The sequence below is a fragment of the Mytilus galloprovincialis genome, chromosome 6 (assembly GCF_965363235.1).
Source record: "Mytilus galloprovincialis chromosome 6, xbMytGall1.hap1.1, whole genome shotgun sequence".
Lineage (NCBI taxonomy): Eukaryota > Metazoa > Mollusca > Bivalvia > Mytilida > Mytilidae > Mytilus > Mytilus galloprovincialis.
Genome location: NC_134843.1, coordinates 20,316,115 through 20,334,078, shown reverse-complemented (window position 1 = coordinate 20,334,078; position 17,964 = coordinate 20,316,115). Strand labels below are relative to the sequence as shown.

The 17,964-nt window shown below is 33.0% G+C and overlaps 1 protein-coding gene across 1 annotated transcript; it reads right to left on the bottom strand.

Moving 5' to 3' along the window:
• Positions 1-5,995: 5,995 nt before the first annotated feature.
• On the bottom strand, positions 5,996-17,005 carry LOC143079170 (carboxylesterase 1C-like). The gene is made up of 4 exons (XM_076254397.1): positions 16,873-17,005; positions 10,234-11,770; positions 7,860-8,041; positions 5,996-6,391 (listed from the first exon to the last, which is right to left on the bottom strand). The coding sequence occupies exons 2-4, from the start codon at positions 11,751-11,753 to the stop codon at positions 6,294-6,296; spliced, it is 1,800 nt and encodes a 599-aa protein (XP_076110512.1). The 5' UTR covers positions 11,754-11,770; positions 16,873-17,005; the 3' UTR covers positions 5,996-6,293.
• Between the last annotated feature and the right edge of the window lie 959 nt (positions 17,006-17,964).

Below are 17,964 nucleotides of genomic sequence, written 5' to 3'. Positions count from 1 at the left end.
ATATTCTTCAATTATTTGTGATGATTAAAATTTGTTATAGGTATTGAGAAAAACTAGATATGCCAAGATCCTCAATAAATTGAAGCATGTTATGTATATTGCTATTATCCTGTAAGGTACATCCGGGACTTGAAACTTTTGTTCAAACGCAAACCTCGGAGGAGCTAAAAATGAACTGATACTCATAAAGACATAATATCGCTTGCTCGAGATATAAGCGGGGTAACAGGAGATTTTATTTGTACAAGTACAAATAATACAAACAAATTATTATTTGTGCATTTGTGAACATGTATAATAGTTGGCTGATTGTAGGATGAAGGTTTTTGTTGTCATGTGAGGTACTCACTTATCATGAGTTATAGGATAACTTCATTTTGTATATTAGATCCTATAATCTACATGTCCGTCAGACAGGATTCACCTGACCTCGACTTTGCCTTATTTCATGGATCAAGATTTAGTTTTGTGGTCAAGTCCGTATTCGTTAAGCTTTAGGATAACTCTGTTGTTATGATTGTAAGGTGTACATTTTTGACTTCTGCAAGGTTTCAAATGACATTGACCTCATTATCATGCATCATTTGGCAATGTTCGTTTTATGTTGTTTGACCTTTTATACCTGTATGCTATAGCGCCACGGTATTTGGTGTATGGTGTACATATCTGTCTGCATGTTTCATAAATGACGTCAATTGTATTTAATATATTGAATGATAGTAAGATGTCTATTTCTGGCTGTCGGTCAGGGTTCACATACTTTCGACCTTATGTTCCAAATTAATTGACCAAACCTAACTTTTACATTTGTTAGTTTCTAAGGTACTGTGAGGATCGGAACACCTATATTTGGTGTACGGGATGTTTGTAGAGATCTGTATGGCATGATTCTTCTGACCTTGACCTCTTTTTATGAACCATTGACAATCTTAAACGTATTTGACACTTTTTTACTTTCGATGTAAAGTGTTAAATTAAAAAAAATAATAGCTTTAATGTTCATATTTATCAAAAAAGTTACAGGTTTCAACCAGTTGCAGGTATATAAATGGTAAAAGAAATATTGATAACTGATAACTAGTACTAAGTCTGGTCACGCATTATCTTCACGATCAAAATAATGCGTTGCCTGATCTTTCACGATCAAGTTTGATGAAAATTCAACAACATTCAAGGTTTTCGTAAATAAATTAACGCTTTTAAGGGAATAACATAATTTTATTTTACTGTACTATCAGATACACCAAAGATTAAATTACAAATATATCATGATATATTGAAATATGACCATTATAGGTACAAATAGCGTGTTTTTTTTCTAATTTTTTCCATAGACATACATTGCGCCTTCTGTGTTTCTTCGTAAAGTACTGCATATTTTCTTAATCTTATTGTACAGGAATGTTGAGAAAGTTAAACCATTTTGTTCGGATTTGTTCCGCGTTTTGAAAATTAAGCGATTTTTTTCACAGATTCTGAAACAGAATTTACATTAAAATTCTTTCACGATCCGGTACCAGAGCTTTCACGATCGTCTCGCAATACTTGACCATCGTTAGATATTCTTTCACGATCATTTCTCTCGTTGAACCGAATGACACCTGTGAAAGTAGCATGCATTTGATTTATTTGATTAACTTAAAACACTTGTAATTCCAACCTCTTAAATTATGCACATGTTAACACTTGGCATGGGTAAAATCTCTATGTTCTTACTGTGCTATAATCTGGATAATGCACAACAAAGGTGTGCATTAACTACTTCAGATATACTGCACAGTTCAAATCTATTTTTACATTTAGGGGCGGTTCCTGGATTTTGAGGCGGCGTTATTCAATAAAATTAAAATAATATCACCGAGTGTAGCAAGACTAAGAACAATATTGACGATTTTATGCTAAAACTCGATATCTTGTCTAATCCTAGGGTGAACAACCTAGTCGCCCCTACCCCTATAAACAAAACTCGATGCTCCAATATATGTGACTGTGTGTATTTACATTCAAAATGAGTGAAAAACCAAAACTGTTCTTATTTATTTATGCGTTTGGATGATGTACATTCAGTTCCTTTATCCAAAAGCTTTCCCGAACCTGTCACTGGGCCACACTCCAGTGAATGTTCTGTTCAATCACTAGAATTTTCATGCGGTTACCGTCATCAAGTATGTGACCCGACTGTCTAAAATGCTGAAAAACTGGAAGAAGAGGCTTCTTAGAGATATCACTCTTATGACCATTGAGGCGTTTTTTGGAAAGGCTGTTTTGATTCACTAACATATATTGGAGGCCACAAACCGAACATTTTACTATATAAATAACATCCATACTTTTGCAGGTAACATTAAAAAATATCTTTTAGTTATTTTCGGTTGCCTTACTGTGAAATGTTGATGAATGGTGCATCTGTAGGCAGCATTTGCAGCATTTTTCCTCGCATGAACGATATTCTCCAGAAGACCTTATATTATCGGACACTTTAATAAACATAAGCTTATACTATTCTACAAAATATTAAATGGGATGACACCTGCATACTTATATGAGTAAGTCCAGCCATATCTTCCCAGACAAACCCCTTATACTTTGAGGAATGAAAATAACACTTTTCACCCGCCTCTTACTAAAACTAACTCTTATTTTAATAGTTTCATTCCTTCCACTATAAGACTTTGGAATAGTCTTCCCTTGAGTTTACAAAAATCACCAAGTTTGGGTATATTTAGAAGTGAACTGGATAAGTTTTATAGGACTGATGATATATTTAAACCTTTCAACTATGGGATAAGGAAACTTAATATAAGTCATTGTCACTTCAGAAATAATGTTAGCAACCTTAAATCTCATTTGTTTAATCAGTTCTTATCCGAGAACACTTTTTGCACAAACTGTAACCATCCTGTTGAGGATAACCAACATTTCTTTTTTATTTGCCCTAAGTATAATGATGTAAGACAGATCCTTCTTGATTCCATTTACTCCATTGTTGATAATGTTGACATAAATATTGAATTACTACTTTTTGGAAACAGATTATTTTCATATGATATAAATATTGCTATTTTTAAATCTGTTCAGAAATATACAGTGACACTCAACGTTTTGTTTGAAACTTACTTAATTTTTGTTTCATCTAGTTTTATTTCTTATTTTTTTCTACACTCCAACATTAATTCATTTATTCCACTAAGCAAGCTTAGTGTCTCTTTCAAGCCATAAATTTATTTCTAATGACTTTTAAAGGATATTTGCATGTTTCAAGGTACTTTAAATAACTGATGATCAATTGTATATATATTTAAATATACTTTGCATTTAGTAAGTAACACTGTTAACATATATTTGCTCGTGTGTGCTCACAAGTAGCATGCATGTTCCACCATATTGCATTATTTTAAATACAGTTGTTGTAATTGAATTATACCTTGTACATGTAACATGGAGAGAGCTTTAATATGCTGTGCCTGTTGCTCAATCCTTTTCATATCTTAATGAATAAAATATGTTTAAAATCAAATCGGACACTTCAGCCCGCACCAGCAGGTTCCGCAGACTATTTGTTGCCTAAAAGCTATCATGGGAAATTCGGGAAAAATCTGTGATAGTTTGGATTTCTTTTCAACTATTTTCCAATGCACACGAATGACACCAAAGCTGTTTTTGAGAGATGGGTGGTAAGTAAGAACACATGGAGTCCTTTTATTTATTTTTTTTAACTTTGTATTTCAATAGTTCACTCCTAGGAATTGATTCCGCTTTCTGAATGTTTTTTTGATATTTCTGTGTTTGTAACCCTTTTTCTTCAAGCGAGTTTCAAGTTGACGTACTTGTCTTTTAGTTGTTTCTGTGTTTGAACATATTCGCTTGACTCTTAGTGCTTGACTGTACGGGATGCTCTTAGTAAGATGAGCAGGATAACAACTTTAGTGGACAGATAATGATGAGTGTCAGTAGGTTTAGAATATAGATCTGTAGATATGATGCCCTCTATGAAGTATCGAGGAAGGCGGTTTTAAATTTATATATATATATAAGAAAAAAATCATTGAAAATATCTATGCACACGTACCGAAAAATTGTATTAAGGCAAGCGGAAGAATAGCCCAAGAACGTTTTGTGACAATCCCGGCAAGAACTAGTAACTCTGTAATTGTTTTTTGCGGGAAAATATGAATGCCTTCTCAATCCAATGTTTTAGAAAAATCGTTTTTTTACAGAAGAGTGTCCACCATGTACTTGCACTGCACTATTATAAGAATAGTAGAGTAGAATGAAATACAATGGATGAATATTATATATACATGTAACTGTTATAGTATTAATATAATATATAACAACAAACCAGTGTATACTGATTTGTATCACTACAAAATAATAGTTATTACGGTGAGGATGAATTTTCTGTCATTTATTCATCATCCATGCACGAACTTGTCTCAGAAAAAAAAAATATCTCTGTACATTGACCTCAGTTTAAGGTATAAAGATGTGATTTTTTTCTGTGACAAGTGCTTTTGGACATCCACATGAACTTGCGGTCATCCGATATTCAGTACTTCAGTACTTTGATTTGTATTAATCTTAATTCTGTTATCAGTAAATTAAACTAAATATTATTTTCATCTATATATTTTCTGTGACTGTATCGTACATTAATTTGTAGGATCCTTTACTATAGATAATATAGCTGATCTGTAACAATAACATCTTCATGCCTTATATATCATGTACTGTAGTACGCCGCTAGATTAAAACTGACGTGGAAAGGTAACACACGGCCAGCGAAAGCTCTTATTTTGAGAGCCCAGGTGGTCGTGTGGTCTAGCGGGACGGCTGCAGTGCAGGCGATTTGGTGTCACGATATCACAGTAGCATGGGTTCGAATCCCGGCGAGGGAAGAACCAAAAATTTGCGAAACAGATCTAACATTGTTGGGTTGATGTTTAGACGAGTTGTATATATATATACAGCAAAAGTAAATAAACACGGTATACAGAATGTATATAATAAAAACTACATTTCACATCAAATAATAACAGTTCGTTAAAATATTGTCACTAGCGCTTTCATGTTCATGACGTTACAAACTGTCTATACCCATATCTTGGCATTGCACATGGTCATGTTTTTCTCTGTTTATGAAATCTTTTCACTAAATCCATTGGATGTTTACTGATTGATAATTTAGTCTTGGATGCACGATTTTTTTTATCCGTTGCTATTGGCTTTGAACTAGCTGCCAGTAACTGCGGGTACATATTTGTTTTATTGTCGGGATGTACACGCACATGGCCACGTACATTCGGTGTTTTTGTTAGATGTATTTCAATTTATTTGTATCCATCTGATGAGCTCAACCCTTTTCCACTGATTTTTAAATTTGTTCTTATGTTGTACTGTTACACCATTGTTCCAGGTAAGAGGAGTGTTGTGCGCTCGCTAACATGTTCAACCCTGCCACATTCTATATGTGTCTGTCCCAAGTCAGGAGCCTGTTATTGAGTGGTTGTTGTTTGTTGCTGTTGATCAGATGCGTTGTTTGTATAATGTTTTGTACAGTTCTTGTATTGTTATGCTGCACCACTGTCCCAGGATTAGGGGGATGGTTGGGCGCCCACTAACATGTTTAACCCCGTCACATTCTGTATGTTCCTGTCCCAAGTCAGGAGCCTGACACTCAGTAATTGTCGTTTCTTGCTGTGTTATATATTTGTTTTTCGTTCATTATTTTGTACATAAATAAGGCCGTTAGTTTTCTCGTTTAAATTGTTGTAGATTTGTCATTTCGGGGCCTTTTATAGCTGACTATGCAGTATGACTTTGCTCATTGTTGAAGGCCGAACGGTGACCTATAGTTGTTAATTTCTGTGTCATTTAGTCTCTTGTGAATAGTTGTCTCATTGGCAATCATACCACATCTTCTTATTTATATTTATATTTTTCTACTTTAGTCATTAAAAAGCACAGTTCATATTGCTCGAAGAATTTATTTATTCAAAACTTTCAATTTTGCATACTTTTATTTTTCAGTTTACTAAAACGCATTTCATATATAAAAGCTAGCAATAAGTATTTCAAATATCAGCATATAATTACAACTATCACTCCAATGAATAACTTCTATAAAATGGTCCATGATTGAAACATTTAGATTGAAATGCATTGTAAATCGGACAGCTGCAATATGTATAAAGATATAGGGGTTTTGTTCATTGCAGGATTAAATATTTTACAAATGATAGACAATGACTTCTTTCTGTCATAATATACATGTATGAAGAAGCTATTTGAGGCTAGAATTTACATGTATGAAGAAGTCCGACTGTGACAGACATCAGTACCGTTGTTAAGCTGATAAAGATGAGTGATGCACTGCTTATTTCTCCAGTGTCTGCAAATAATAACAATAAAAAAAACATCAACAAGATATCATTTACCATTTAACAGAAGGTTTCAGTATCCTTTCCAAGTGGAGTTGAGTATCATAATATTCGAAATAAGTTTTTTCCCTAGAGAATTCTCAAAAACGGCTTTATTATTTGAAAACCCTAAAAGGGTAAATGAAGTATTTCAGTCCCAAGCAGTAGTTAGATGAAAATCTAAAACCAATCCGCATATGTATGTAACATTTTCAATTCATAGTATCAAAAATATTATCCATTAAAAGATGGAACATTTAGTGTTTTAATATTTTAATTTTCAAATATTAAATACATATCGGGCCACACTTAAATAATATTTTGATTTGAACAAACCCTACCAAACATTTAGACAGTGGGTAGTTAGGTAGGCATTTTCTTTTTTTTTTTGGGCAAAGAGAAATTTAAGTAGATGTCTATTAGTTTTCATGCATATTTGAATAAAAAAAAAATTAACATCAGGTCAATAAAAGATTTTGAGTAGGCAGCTATTGTCTGGGTGGGTTGAGTTAGGGCAAACAAACCTATTTTTTTTTATGGCCTCAAGAGTGTAAAACACTCGGCTCATACTTTTAGTGCAGGACGAATAAATGTCTATTTGGCTCATACTTTTAGCGCAGAACGAAGAACTGTCTATTTGGCTCATACTTTTAGTGCAGTACGAAGAACTGTCTATTTGGCTCATACTTTTAGCGCAGGACGAAGAACTGTCTATTTGGTTCATACTTTTGAGTGCAGGACGAATAACTGTCTATTTGGCTCATACTTTTAGCGCAGGACGAAGAACTGTCTATTTGGCTCATACTTTTAGCTTAGGACGAAGAACTGTCTATTTGGCTCATACTTTTAGTGCAGGACGAATAACTGTCTATTTGGCTCATAATTTTAGTGCAGGACGAAGAACTGTCTATTTGGCTCATACTTTTAGCGCAGGACGAAGAACTGTCTATTTGGCTCATAATCTTAGTGCAGGACGACGAACTGTCTATTTGGCTCATACTTTTATTGCAGGACGAAGAATTGTCTATTTGGCTCATACTTTTAGTGCAGGACGAAGAACTGTTTATTTGGCTCATACTTTTAGTGCAGGACGAATACTATCTATTTGGCTCTTCTTGCAAGTGTTTAATAGAAAAAGGAAGAAAGGAAACCTATGCAATATCACAAAATGAACCATTCCAGATTTTCTTGCCAAATTCTGGATAACAAGGCATATTAAGTTGGATTTTGCGACTTTTTTTTAGGAATTTAACAATTATATTGTTTCCGTCCTCTAATTGAAAACATCTTTAATTGAACGCTAGATCTAATACACCATGCAAGTTGTCCTTTATGTCTTTTAAAAGATATGCTATAGTATCAAAAGCCATCTTTGTATTAAAATATAATGATTACAACAGCTAAACAATTTTTGAAACTAAAATAATCATAATTCATCACCTTTGGTGTTAGCTGTAGTCCAGAATTCAAGACCCGACGGTGGTAGTTGGTTTGACCAGAGGTCCAATATTTCTGGTTTGTAGTTACTTTTATGTGTGATCTCAACGTCAAAATCCAGATAATTTTTGTCATTTATATTGAAACGCTTCCATGGTATCGATCCATTACCAGCATCTGGCACGCTGAAATTACGTATTATAATGCGAGTTACTATAATTTAAGGATACGGGTAAAAAGTTTAAATTACTGTCTTAAATCATGCTGTTTCTTTAGAAAAATAAAATTTAATTGCATTTTATTTCATTTCTAACATTTGTTTAAGATCCTTTTGCTTTTACTCTATGGCATGAAGTTAATAACAAATTTCATATAATGTGTTCTTGACTATAAAAGATAAAAATATTTGTACCTTCATACTAGCAGGGTAATTACTTTAAAAATAACACAGCTCATACCATTTCATAAATTATGTAATGCATCAACTGTACCTAAATTCTACTGACCACCAACCGTCTAGAAATCTAATGACCATTTGGACGGAATTTCTGCCTTTTTAAATATTTTCATTTAACGGCCGTTGCTGTCTTATTAATTTTTTCGGTTTTTGGATATATCGCCTCATTGTTTGTTGGCTTATTGTTTGCTAGATATAATTGTTTGCTAGCTTCAGCCTGGTTCTTGTAAGACTCTTAAAGTGAAATTCTAAAGATCACAGATTCTAAGAGTTAAAATTTTAATGACCAAATACCGGCTCGCAAGAATCTAAAAGTAAAATTATATTGACGACCCATCGTCCCGCAAGACACTTCAATAAAACTCTAATGACTATCCATCGTCTCACAAGACTCTTAGAGTAAAAGTCTACTGATCACTCACCGTCTCCAAGACAAACTGACGGCACCATGCAAAAAACAAAATAAAAAACCGAAGACTGAAAAAAAACGTCATCAAATACCGGTTAATGAGGGCTATGGAAAGATGAATAGATCCAGTTTTACACGAATCAATCGTAATGTTCCTCATATGAGTACAACTTTTGTGATGTTAAATCCCAAAAAGAAAGAACGGAATTGCGGTTTCAACTATTTGAACATATTCTTCGTTATATTTGAATCCGATAAACACTATAAACGGTGATCAAAATGCATGATGCTTTCATTTGTCGAAGGGATGATTTCAACTTCACCACTTTGTACATTTGGTTTGATACCTTCGAATTCCCTTTAAGCAGCCTGTTTCTGCTGAGGAAATCATAATAGGAAATGCAAGCTTTGGAATATCGTATCAACTGGGAAGGTATAATATTCAATATGCAGGTGCTGCTTTTATGTTGTTATTAACAGATAGGAGGCCCGAGAACACAATTATTTCGAAATGCATTTCTATTAGACAATAAATTCAAATTAAATAAATCGCACCCGCTTTATCTCAAAAACATTTTCACAGTGTTGTGTACTGCTATCGGGATAAATAATATCAAAATTATAGAAATATCTACCATGCAGCTCTAACTCAAAATATTGACGGGTTTGAAATTCAGTTTGACAGTTTCAGACATACTAATTTTTGACCTTTGTTTGACTATACCTAATCACTACTAAACATAAAGATTCAGCATCCACATTTTCTTAACATATAATTTCATTCTCTTACTTAATATTTCATGCATGAAATGTCAACAAATAAATTGGGAAAGTGTATGAAAAAAATTTGCAAGTAATACACTTTTTTAATACTAGGCACTATATTCGTACTGCGAATATTTTCCCCATCGAAACATAATTTATATATATATATATAATAGTTCACATTGACATAGATTTTATAAAAGGCACATGTACAAAATTTAAGGACTATGTTTCGAGAAAAAAGTGCTACTCCAACTTTACTAGCAGAGACATATATGCTCTATCATATTTCTCGATTTCTAGATATACATTTTTTTGTACTTACTAAGTGTATCTATCAAAGATGGGTATCTTGATATATACTCTTATGAAAATTAAAATAAAGTATTCCGTCAAAATGAGCCAGTCACTGTTCTGTATTTACAAAAAAAAAGTAGGTTCAAAGGTGTTGCATGTGAAAACTAAGGAGTACTCATTGTAAGTAGACTTACACGACTTTGATTTTGCAAAATAAAACTTAACTACTGTCGATTCATTTATTTTCGTGGGTACCAATTTTCGTGAATTGCCTAAAACCTGCCTTTGTAATTTCGTGGTTTTGCAAAAGTCTAAATAAAACCTGATAGAAATTTGTAATTCATTGAACATTTAAATTCGTGGTTCACCTGTACCCACGAAAACCACTAAAATTGGTATCCAACGAATAACAATGAATCCACAGTACATGTATCATATATTACTCTTACCCTGTTTTAGCAAAAGATGTCCAATAACTTATCATTTTCTTCCCAAAATCCTCATCTTTATCATTCAGTTTCACTTCTTCATTCAGTGACAGCAACTTTGTGATATTGAAAAAGTAAAGCAATTCATCACCATGGCCGACACCTTTGAACCATGGAGGAGGAGGCGGGCCGAAAGGTTTTGGACTTAATTTGGATACCACATATTGATATGTGTTACCTCCAGAGTGATATTCTAACATTTTGTTGATACCAAAGTTAAATGAAATATCAGCCCAGGCATCGGTTGCTTTTAAAGATTGATTTACGACAGACTCTGCGGAATAATAATTACACAGTTTGTCCGTGACGTTTGAGTTGTTAGCATACCACGTTTCCACGAAGGGTGACAATATTCCGTCACAAACAGCTTTCGACGGAATACCTATAGATAAATTAAATTTATAGTATTCTTGAAAGCTTGGTGAAATTGACATATATAGTAAGGATCCTTCGTTGGAGACAGCCCCCGCAATGAAATCTATAGAACGAAAAAACTTGGACACATCTGACGAGTTGTCTTCAAGACTTTTAATTGGATGTTCAAGAAACAATTCACGATCTACAACCGGCATTACAATGGCTTCAAACATCATCTTGTCCGCTTGCATCGAGGCAGAAGGGTTGGTCCATTCAAGGATTTCATCAGCAGTTTTCTGTCTTAAGCAGTCAGCAAATATTTTCTTGTCACTGAAGGGACAGGACGATTTGTTAGCTACTTCTGCTGCAAACTTTTCAACAGTACTATCTTTTAGCATATTAAATCTATTTACAGTACTACTCTGTGCAATAACTCGCTGAAAAAGTCCTTTATTCGAAGGTATAAGTGACTGGAATGATGCACAACCTGCCCCCGCGGATTGGCCAAATACTGTAACAGATTCAGGATTACCTCCGAATGATGCAATATTATCATGTACCCATTGTAGTGCCATCTTTTGATCCCATAAACCATAGTTCCCTCTTGCTGCAGGATGACCTACAGCAAAAGATCCAAATCCGCCAAGTCTGTAGTTTATTGTTACAATAATAACATTTCCTTCCATTGCAAGTTTTCCACCATCGTATTGGTGTCCATAACCGGTCAAAAAGCCGCCACCGTGTATCCATACCATTACTGATAAAGATTCGTTTAAATTTCTTGGAACGTAGATATTCAATACCAAACAATCTTCCGACATGGCTGGTCTACTTGGTTCAGGTATGAAACTGATACCCGGCTGCATACAGATTGCTCCGAATTTCGTTCCATCATGAACTTCTGTCCGTTTATTAAGTGGTTCTGTTTTTTTGAACCTCAATGTACCAATTGGTGGTTTGGCGAAAGGTATTCCCCTGAATTCATATAAAGGTTCTAAGGTTTTGGGATAATTCAGTTTCAGTCCTTTGATTAGTCCAGACGGTGAATTTATAACTGTTGTGTCATCAGCACAAATTAGAACAACCAGAAAAGTAAAACTGAAACATTTGAACGATGATTTCATTGTGGTATCACTATGATCTACCTAAAAGAAAGATGAAATAACAATTTATGTATAAAAAAGATGATGTGGTATGATTGCCAATGAGACAACTCTTCTTTACAAGAAACCAAATGACACAGAAACTAAAAACTATAGGTCATCGTTGGTTTTTTTTTTTATTTGTTCAAATTTGGCATAACTTTTTGCTATTTTTTAATTGTTAAACTTAACACACAATCTGTATATGCCTGTCCAAAGTCAGGAGACAGTAATTCAGTGGTCGTCTTTGGTTACTACATGTCTTTTATATGTGTTATTCGTATATCATTTTAACATTAGTCTTTCGTTTTCTCATTTACACTTTGGTTATTTGCTCAACTTTTATTTGGAGACTGTACGGTGATCTCTGGTGCTCTTTGAACTCGGGTTGCTTACGTCTATGCTCGTTGATCTCTGGTAGATACATTTTAATGGCAATAATACCATACATTATATATTGTTTTTAAGTCTTCGTTTAAAAAATGGATACACCACATATTAAAATTTCCGGTGCCTGATGCGCTTAAGATTGTATTTCCAAACGGGAGACAAGTTTACGTTTTTCACAATGTGTTATGCATGAAAATGGGGAGGAATCGCTGCTATATCGAGTTGTCTCCATTTTCCCTTAAAAAAAACCGTTAATAACTTAACTAAATAAGCGTGCGGGGGACAGACACCAATCACATTTGGGATTTTTAGATTTATTGGTGTGATGACTTCTTTCGGCGATATGGAAAAAATACTCACCTTACTATAACCATGAACAAATAATGGTCCAGAGTCGTTTCATGCCCATTATAATGAGCAATTTTATAGTTGTCACACAGCTATTTACGTTTTTCTTGATACTAGTATTATCAAATTGCAAACAAAAAAATATTTGAAAAATATGAAGTATAGACGAATGTGCACCACAATCTACACAAGATAAAGAGAAAGAACAGTTCCTACTAATGCAATTCTATGAACAGTATTATATAGCTAGGGGGTATAGCCTCTCTTGAATATACATTCCAGACTAGAACGAACTTTTAACATTCGAATCAACCTTTTAGACTTCAAGAGATGTATTTTATCTAGGATATACATTCCAGACCAGAATTAACGGACTTTTAACATTTGATTTAATCTTTTAGTCTTTTAGTGCTGTATTTTAATTATCAAGGATATGATATGTTTTATATTGTGCTGTCTTCAGTCTTTTAATGTTTCTTATTTATTATATATCATTTATTATAATGAGTTGAAAATATTTCGCTAAAATGGGCATTGACAGTTTTAATTTTCGCTAAAACGGGTTAAAAATCAGGCGCTAAAATGGGTTCTACTTTGGTAGGTAGATTGTGAGCTTAAATGAACGGTGACCCCATTATTTTATTTCATTTTTCTATTCAGTATATGACAAATTTCATCCATAAAAAAAATATAGCGAAATCCTATGTTAAAAACAAAAGATTTATACCCACGAGCCGCCTTATCTTACGTCACCTATTTTGTCTCAAAACTTTATAAATGCAAAATGATTTTATTTATTCATTCGTATATTTATCTATGTTAACCTAATCTTACTTCCATTTTGCAACGCAGAATTTTCCATCATTATTTAATGTCTAATATGTTTTGTAGATTTGTCTATGTATTACAGTTTTCAAGAAAACGGATAGAAAGGATTGTTCATAATGCAAGAACTATATCTCTTATAAGGATTATAATGACGCCATTTTTGTGAGTATTGTATTGCTGTAAGTTTTTGTTAAAAAAACCTCTAGAATCAGTCATTTCTGAAGAGGAACTTCTATTAAGCAGGCACTTTAAGAAATAAATCATGCTGACATTTTATAGAGTTATCATTTTTAAGAAAAGACCGGGGAAATGTAACAATGCGTCAAATATTAGAATTTAAGTCTTGTACTTAAATTCAGTTATCACGGTGCGCTGTACCTTATATGTTTTGTTTGGTTATTGGCGAGTTTACTATACCATAATCTCATTGGTGGTTGCTGAACCTTAAATCTGACGTAACAATCCTTTTTCAATTGGATCCAAGGAGGAAGGCAGGAGATAATTGAACTCAAATATAAAACCAAAAAACCTACCATCCCACCCAGTTGATTGATTTACTTGTAAATATAAACAAGTGTGTACACATGATAATTGTGTCATTTGGTTGAATTAGTACTCATTATACCAACATGAAATTTAAAGGAACAAGATAAATAAATGTTATCTATCTTTGACCATGAATGCCGGAAAAAAGCATCAATACTTGAGAATTTGGGTTAACAAACTTGTTTACTGATATTTGACATGCAGTTCTTGTAAATATTTTTAGAATTAGATACTGCTTTGGTTATATCATTTTTCAGGTGATGTATGAGTTTACAATTTTGGACGCCTATACATGTATTTGCAAAATGGACATACGAAGAATTCCGCTTGATGTGAAAACACCTGTTGTCAAAGAATGACTTAGAAATATACTCGTATTGCAGAATTCGCTGCATCAAAAAACATTTCCTTTTATAAATAGTATCATTCACTACAGATGAACAATGTCAGGGTTTTCATACCTCACCTGTGTTCCCACGGTGATCCAAATTGTTCTTATATTATATGCATTTACCACAATCTGTGGTAGTAATATATATAGATATATATATATTTGATAGTACGGTTGCCATAATCAGAGATATGCCGGTAACCATATATTTTCAGATATACAAGTGACAGTTAAATTGCCAGCGATCTGCGGCACATACATTGTATATACATTTATATTGAGATTACTTATAGACAATATGTATAAATCTAAATAATATTAAAGGCTGGGGCCAAATACTGCCAATTTGTTGTTGGGTTTTAACAAGCATCTGGAATAACTTAATCTACTCATATTAATTCTAAAGGAGTCAATTTATTCCGAATCAGCTGACATTTTTAAGGTCTATCATTGGTTATCATGTTTGCTACTGAAAAATGTCCATTTATCATAGTATTTCAGTCTATTGGCAAAATTCTAAAAATTGACAATTTATTATATCAAATTGATAATCTGTTATATCAAATTTATTAATTTGTTATATCAAATTATTAATATGTTATATCAAATTCGAAAAAGTAAATTAGAAGGGCCCTTATATCAAATAAATAATTTGTTATATCAAATCAATAATCTGTTTTATTCCATATTGGTATTATTTTAGTAGGTTTCTCTATATGAATTGAAATTTGAATAAAAAAGCATATTCACCTGAGAAAGTGTTATTCACCGCGCTAAACGTCACGCGCTTTTACATGCAACGATATAGTAAAATGTTTCATGTAAAATCTGTTTTGGTATATGTTTGTCATTAGATACATTTTTTTTCTCTCGGAATATGGAATAAAACAATTACTGTCTTTTGTTTCGGTAAATATGTGGTTTAATTGACTTTTGAAAAACTGATATTCACTTCGGCCGTTGGCCTCAGTAATTGTATAATATTGCACTAGTGCAATAAATCATCAAAATTCATGACGTCATCAACGACAAAATCTTAGTTTAAACCAATTTTTACTTTCAAATATTATATTTCTATACAATAAAAGGGTTATTGCATGAATATTGGGGAATATTGTCCCTCGTAGAACATATATTGCACTCGCAAGCTCGTGCAATATAAAATTCTACTCGGGACAATATTCCCCAATATTCATGCAATAACCCTATAATATCAAATTATTTATATTAAATTGTAAAAGAGGGACGAAAGATACCAAAGGGACAGTCAAACTCATAAATCTAAAACAAACTGACAACGCCATGGCTAAAAATGAAAAAGACAAACAGAGAAACAATAGTATACTAGACGCAACATAGAAAACTAAAGAATAAACAACAGGAACCCAACTAAAAACTAAGGGTGATCTCAGGTGCTCCGTAAGGGTAAGCAGATCCTGCTCCACATGTGGAACCCGTCGTGTTGCTTATGTGATAACAAATCCGGTAATGATAGTCTAATTCGGTAGGTCACATTCATGAAAGGGAAGGGGATTGTAGTTACGACGTAAGGAACATATCCGATATCATTTGTGAAACGGTTATTCCATAACGGTCAACAAACTCCGGATTGCGTCCGTAAAATTTATGAAGGGATGATTTCAACTTCACCATTTGGAACTCTTGGTTTAATAGTTTCCTTGTAAAAAGGATATTAGCATGGCCCTAAAAGGCTTCCGTATATTATACCATTTATGGGGGGGGGGGGGGACACATACTTACCTTTGTAAACAAAGCTATAAGTCTTTACCGGTAAAATCGATTTCTTTTGTAATACAGATAGTCCCAGAAAATAAACCCTACATAATTAAAATGCCTTTTTTTTGGTAATCAAGTGATGTCTTCAATGAGACCCAGGAAGTGTAATATAAAACACCTGCACTTAAATTAAACATTTCTTTATCATATCAGTGACCGCTGTGGATAGTAAACGTGGCATTGACAGTAAATAGCAAATACAAGTTATGTAGTATATTTATGTCTTATTTTACATAAAAAAACGCGAAAATAATTGAAATTAATAGAAACAAAAAAAATTAGGATTTTAAAAAAAAAGGGGGAGGGCCAATAAAATTGTCCTGTCCTGAAATACCTATGGTTAAGGTCTGTTTACATTTGTAAGTTGAATTTTTGAATCGTTTTGTTGAGTATGTGTTTAGTTTTTAACATAATTATTATTTATTTATAGTGGATTGGGAAACAAGTTTTTGCAACTTATAATAATCCCTTTCCACTTTGCGGGTGCGAGTGCTGCCTTGTAGCGGCTCTTTTTCGAAATCTACAAGGGTGTATTATACGTGCAAAAGATATGGCTTTCTCTTAACACGGATCAGCCATGTATCTTCCCTTTCAGACGGACTATCATCGTTTCCTATATACCATACTCGCAAATAGTGTCAAGGGAGAGCCGCAAATGCAGTCCCTGAAATTTTATCGCGGATCGGGAATCGACCAGGAACCTTTGTGTTAATAGTCCGATGCACTATAAACCATTACCCCACAGCTCAACGTGTTAGATCAATCTTATCCCGGCAAATTACAAAATCACTATGTGCTGACTTAACTCAATGTTTTAAGATCTTTTCTTTTACCTTTCTGCTGTGTTGAGATCTAAAATATTTGCATGATATGCATACACAGTTATTTTATTATTTTTGGGGTGTGTTATTCTCTAAAGCTATGCAAACATAATATAAAACATTCTTTACTTATCTTATTTATATATAAAACAGACAGTTCTGAAAATTGAACCTTAGATAATTTAAAATGCCTTATTTAGACATCATATAATATATGGGCCAGTGACCGCTTTGGATAGTAAACTTAGAATTGATATTTAATAGCAAGTACAAGTTATTTGAAGTATATTTAACTTCTTATGATACAGAAAAACGCAAAAATAATTGAAATTAATAGAAAATTAAAAAATAATGGATTTTGGGGAAAAAAGGGGGAGGGTCATTCTATTTCCTGTCTTCAAGTAACTATCCTCCCATTGACGGGTTAGATAAGATGAACAGTTGTCTGTTACCTTATCACGTCGTATTTATAAACATTTAAACTGTAGGTCGATCGAGGTTTCCAACGCCTAAATCAAATAATTCGAAAAAACTAATCGATTAATATTGAATACTTACAAACGCTTTTTTACTTGTGTTTATGTTATGTTTTGTTAAACAATTTTTATAATATATATATATCGCACGTTCTTTAAACAGAAATATAAATTAGATGTTGATTGGGGGTGGGGGTCTTAATTAAAATGTATAAACAATTTTGATAATTTGTCAAATTGTCATTTTATCATACTTTTTTCATAAATATAATAAAAAGGTATAAATCATCGGACCTTTTAACGCTACCGGTTGTGTAAAATTGTCGGCATTTGTATAAATTATTCATGGAGAATTCAATTTTGTGTGATGAAAAGATAACTGTAAACTTATCGATCCTTTAAATAAACTTATTCTAAAAAGTTCAACACTGTCATTAGATCTTTGAATATTGTTTTTATTGGTATTACTATTGATTTTGTTATCAGTAAATTAAATCCAAACTAAATATTATTGTTATATATACATATGAACTTTCATGGATCTATAATCTGTCGACTCCTGTGTCTTGGCATTGCACAAGGTCATGTTTTTCTCT

What these genes read in the sequence shown, in the direction of transcription:
- LOC143079170 (XM_076254397.1), bottom strand. Translation starts at nt 11,753, where the DNA reads ATGAAATCATCGTTCAAATGTTTCAGTTTTACTTTTCTGGTTGTTCTA. An exon ending in ACATCTTTTGCTAAAACAGG is followed by an intron (nt 8,042 to 10,233) that starts GTAAGAGTAATA and finishes ACGTAATTTCAG; the next exon opens with CGTGCCAGATGCTGGTAATG. An exon ending in GACTACAGCTAACACCAAAG is followed by an intron (nt 6,392 to 7,859) that starts GTGATGAATTAT and finishes TATTATTTGCAG; the next exon opens with ACACTGGAGAAATAAGCAGT.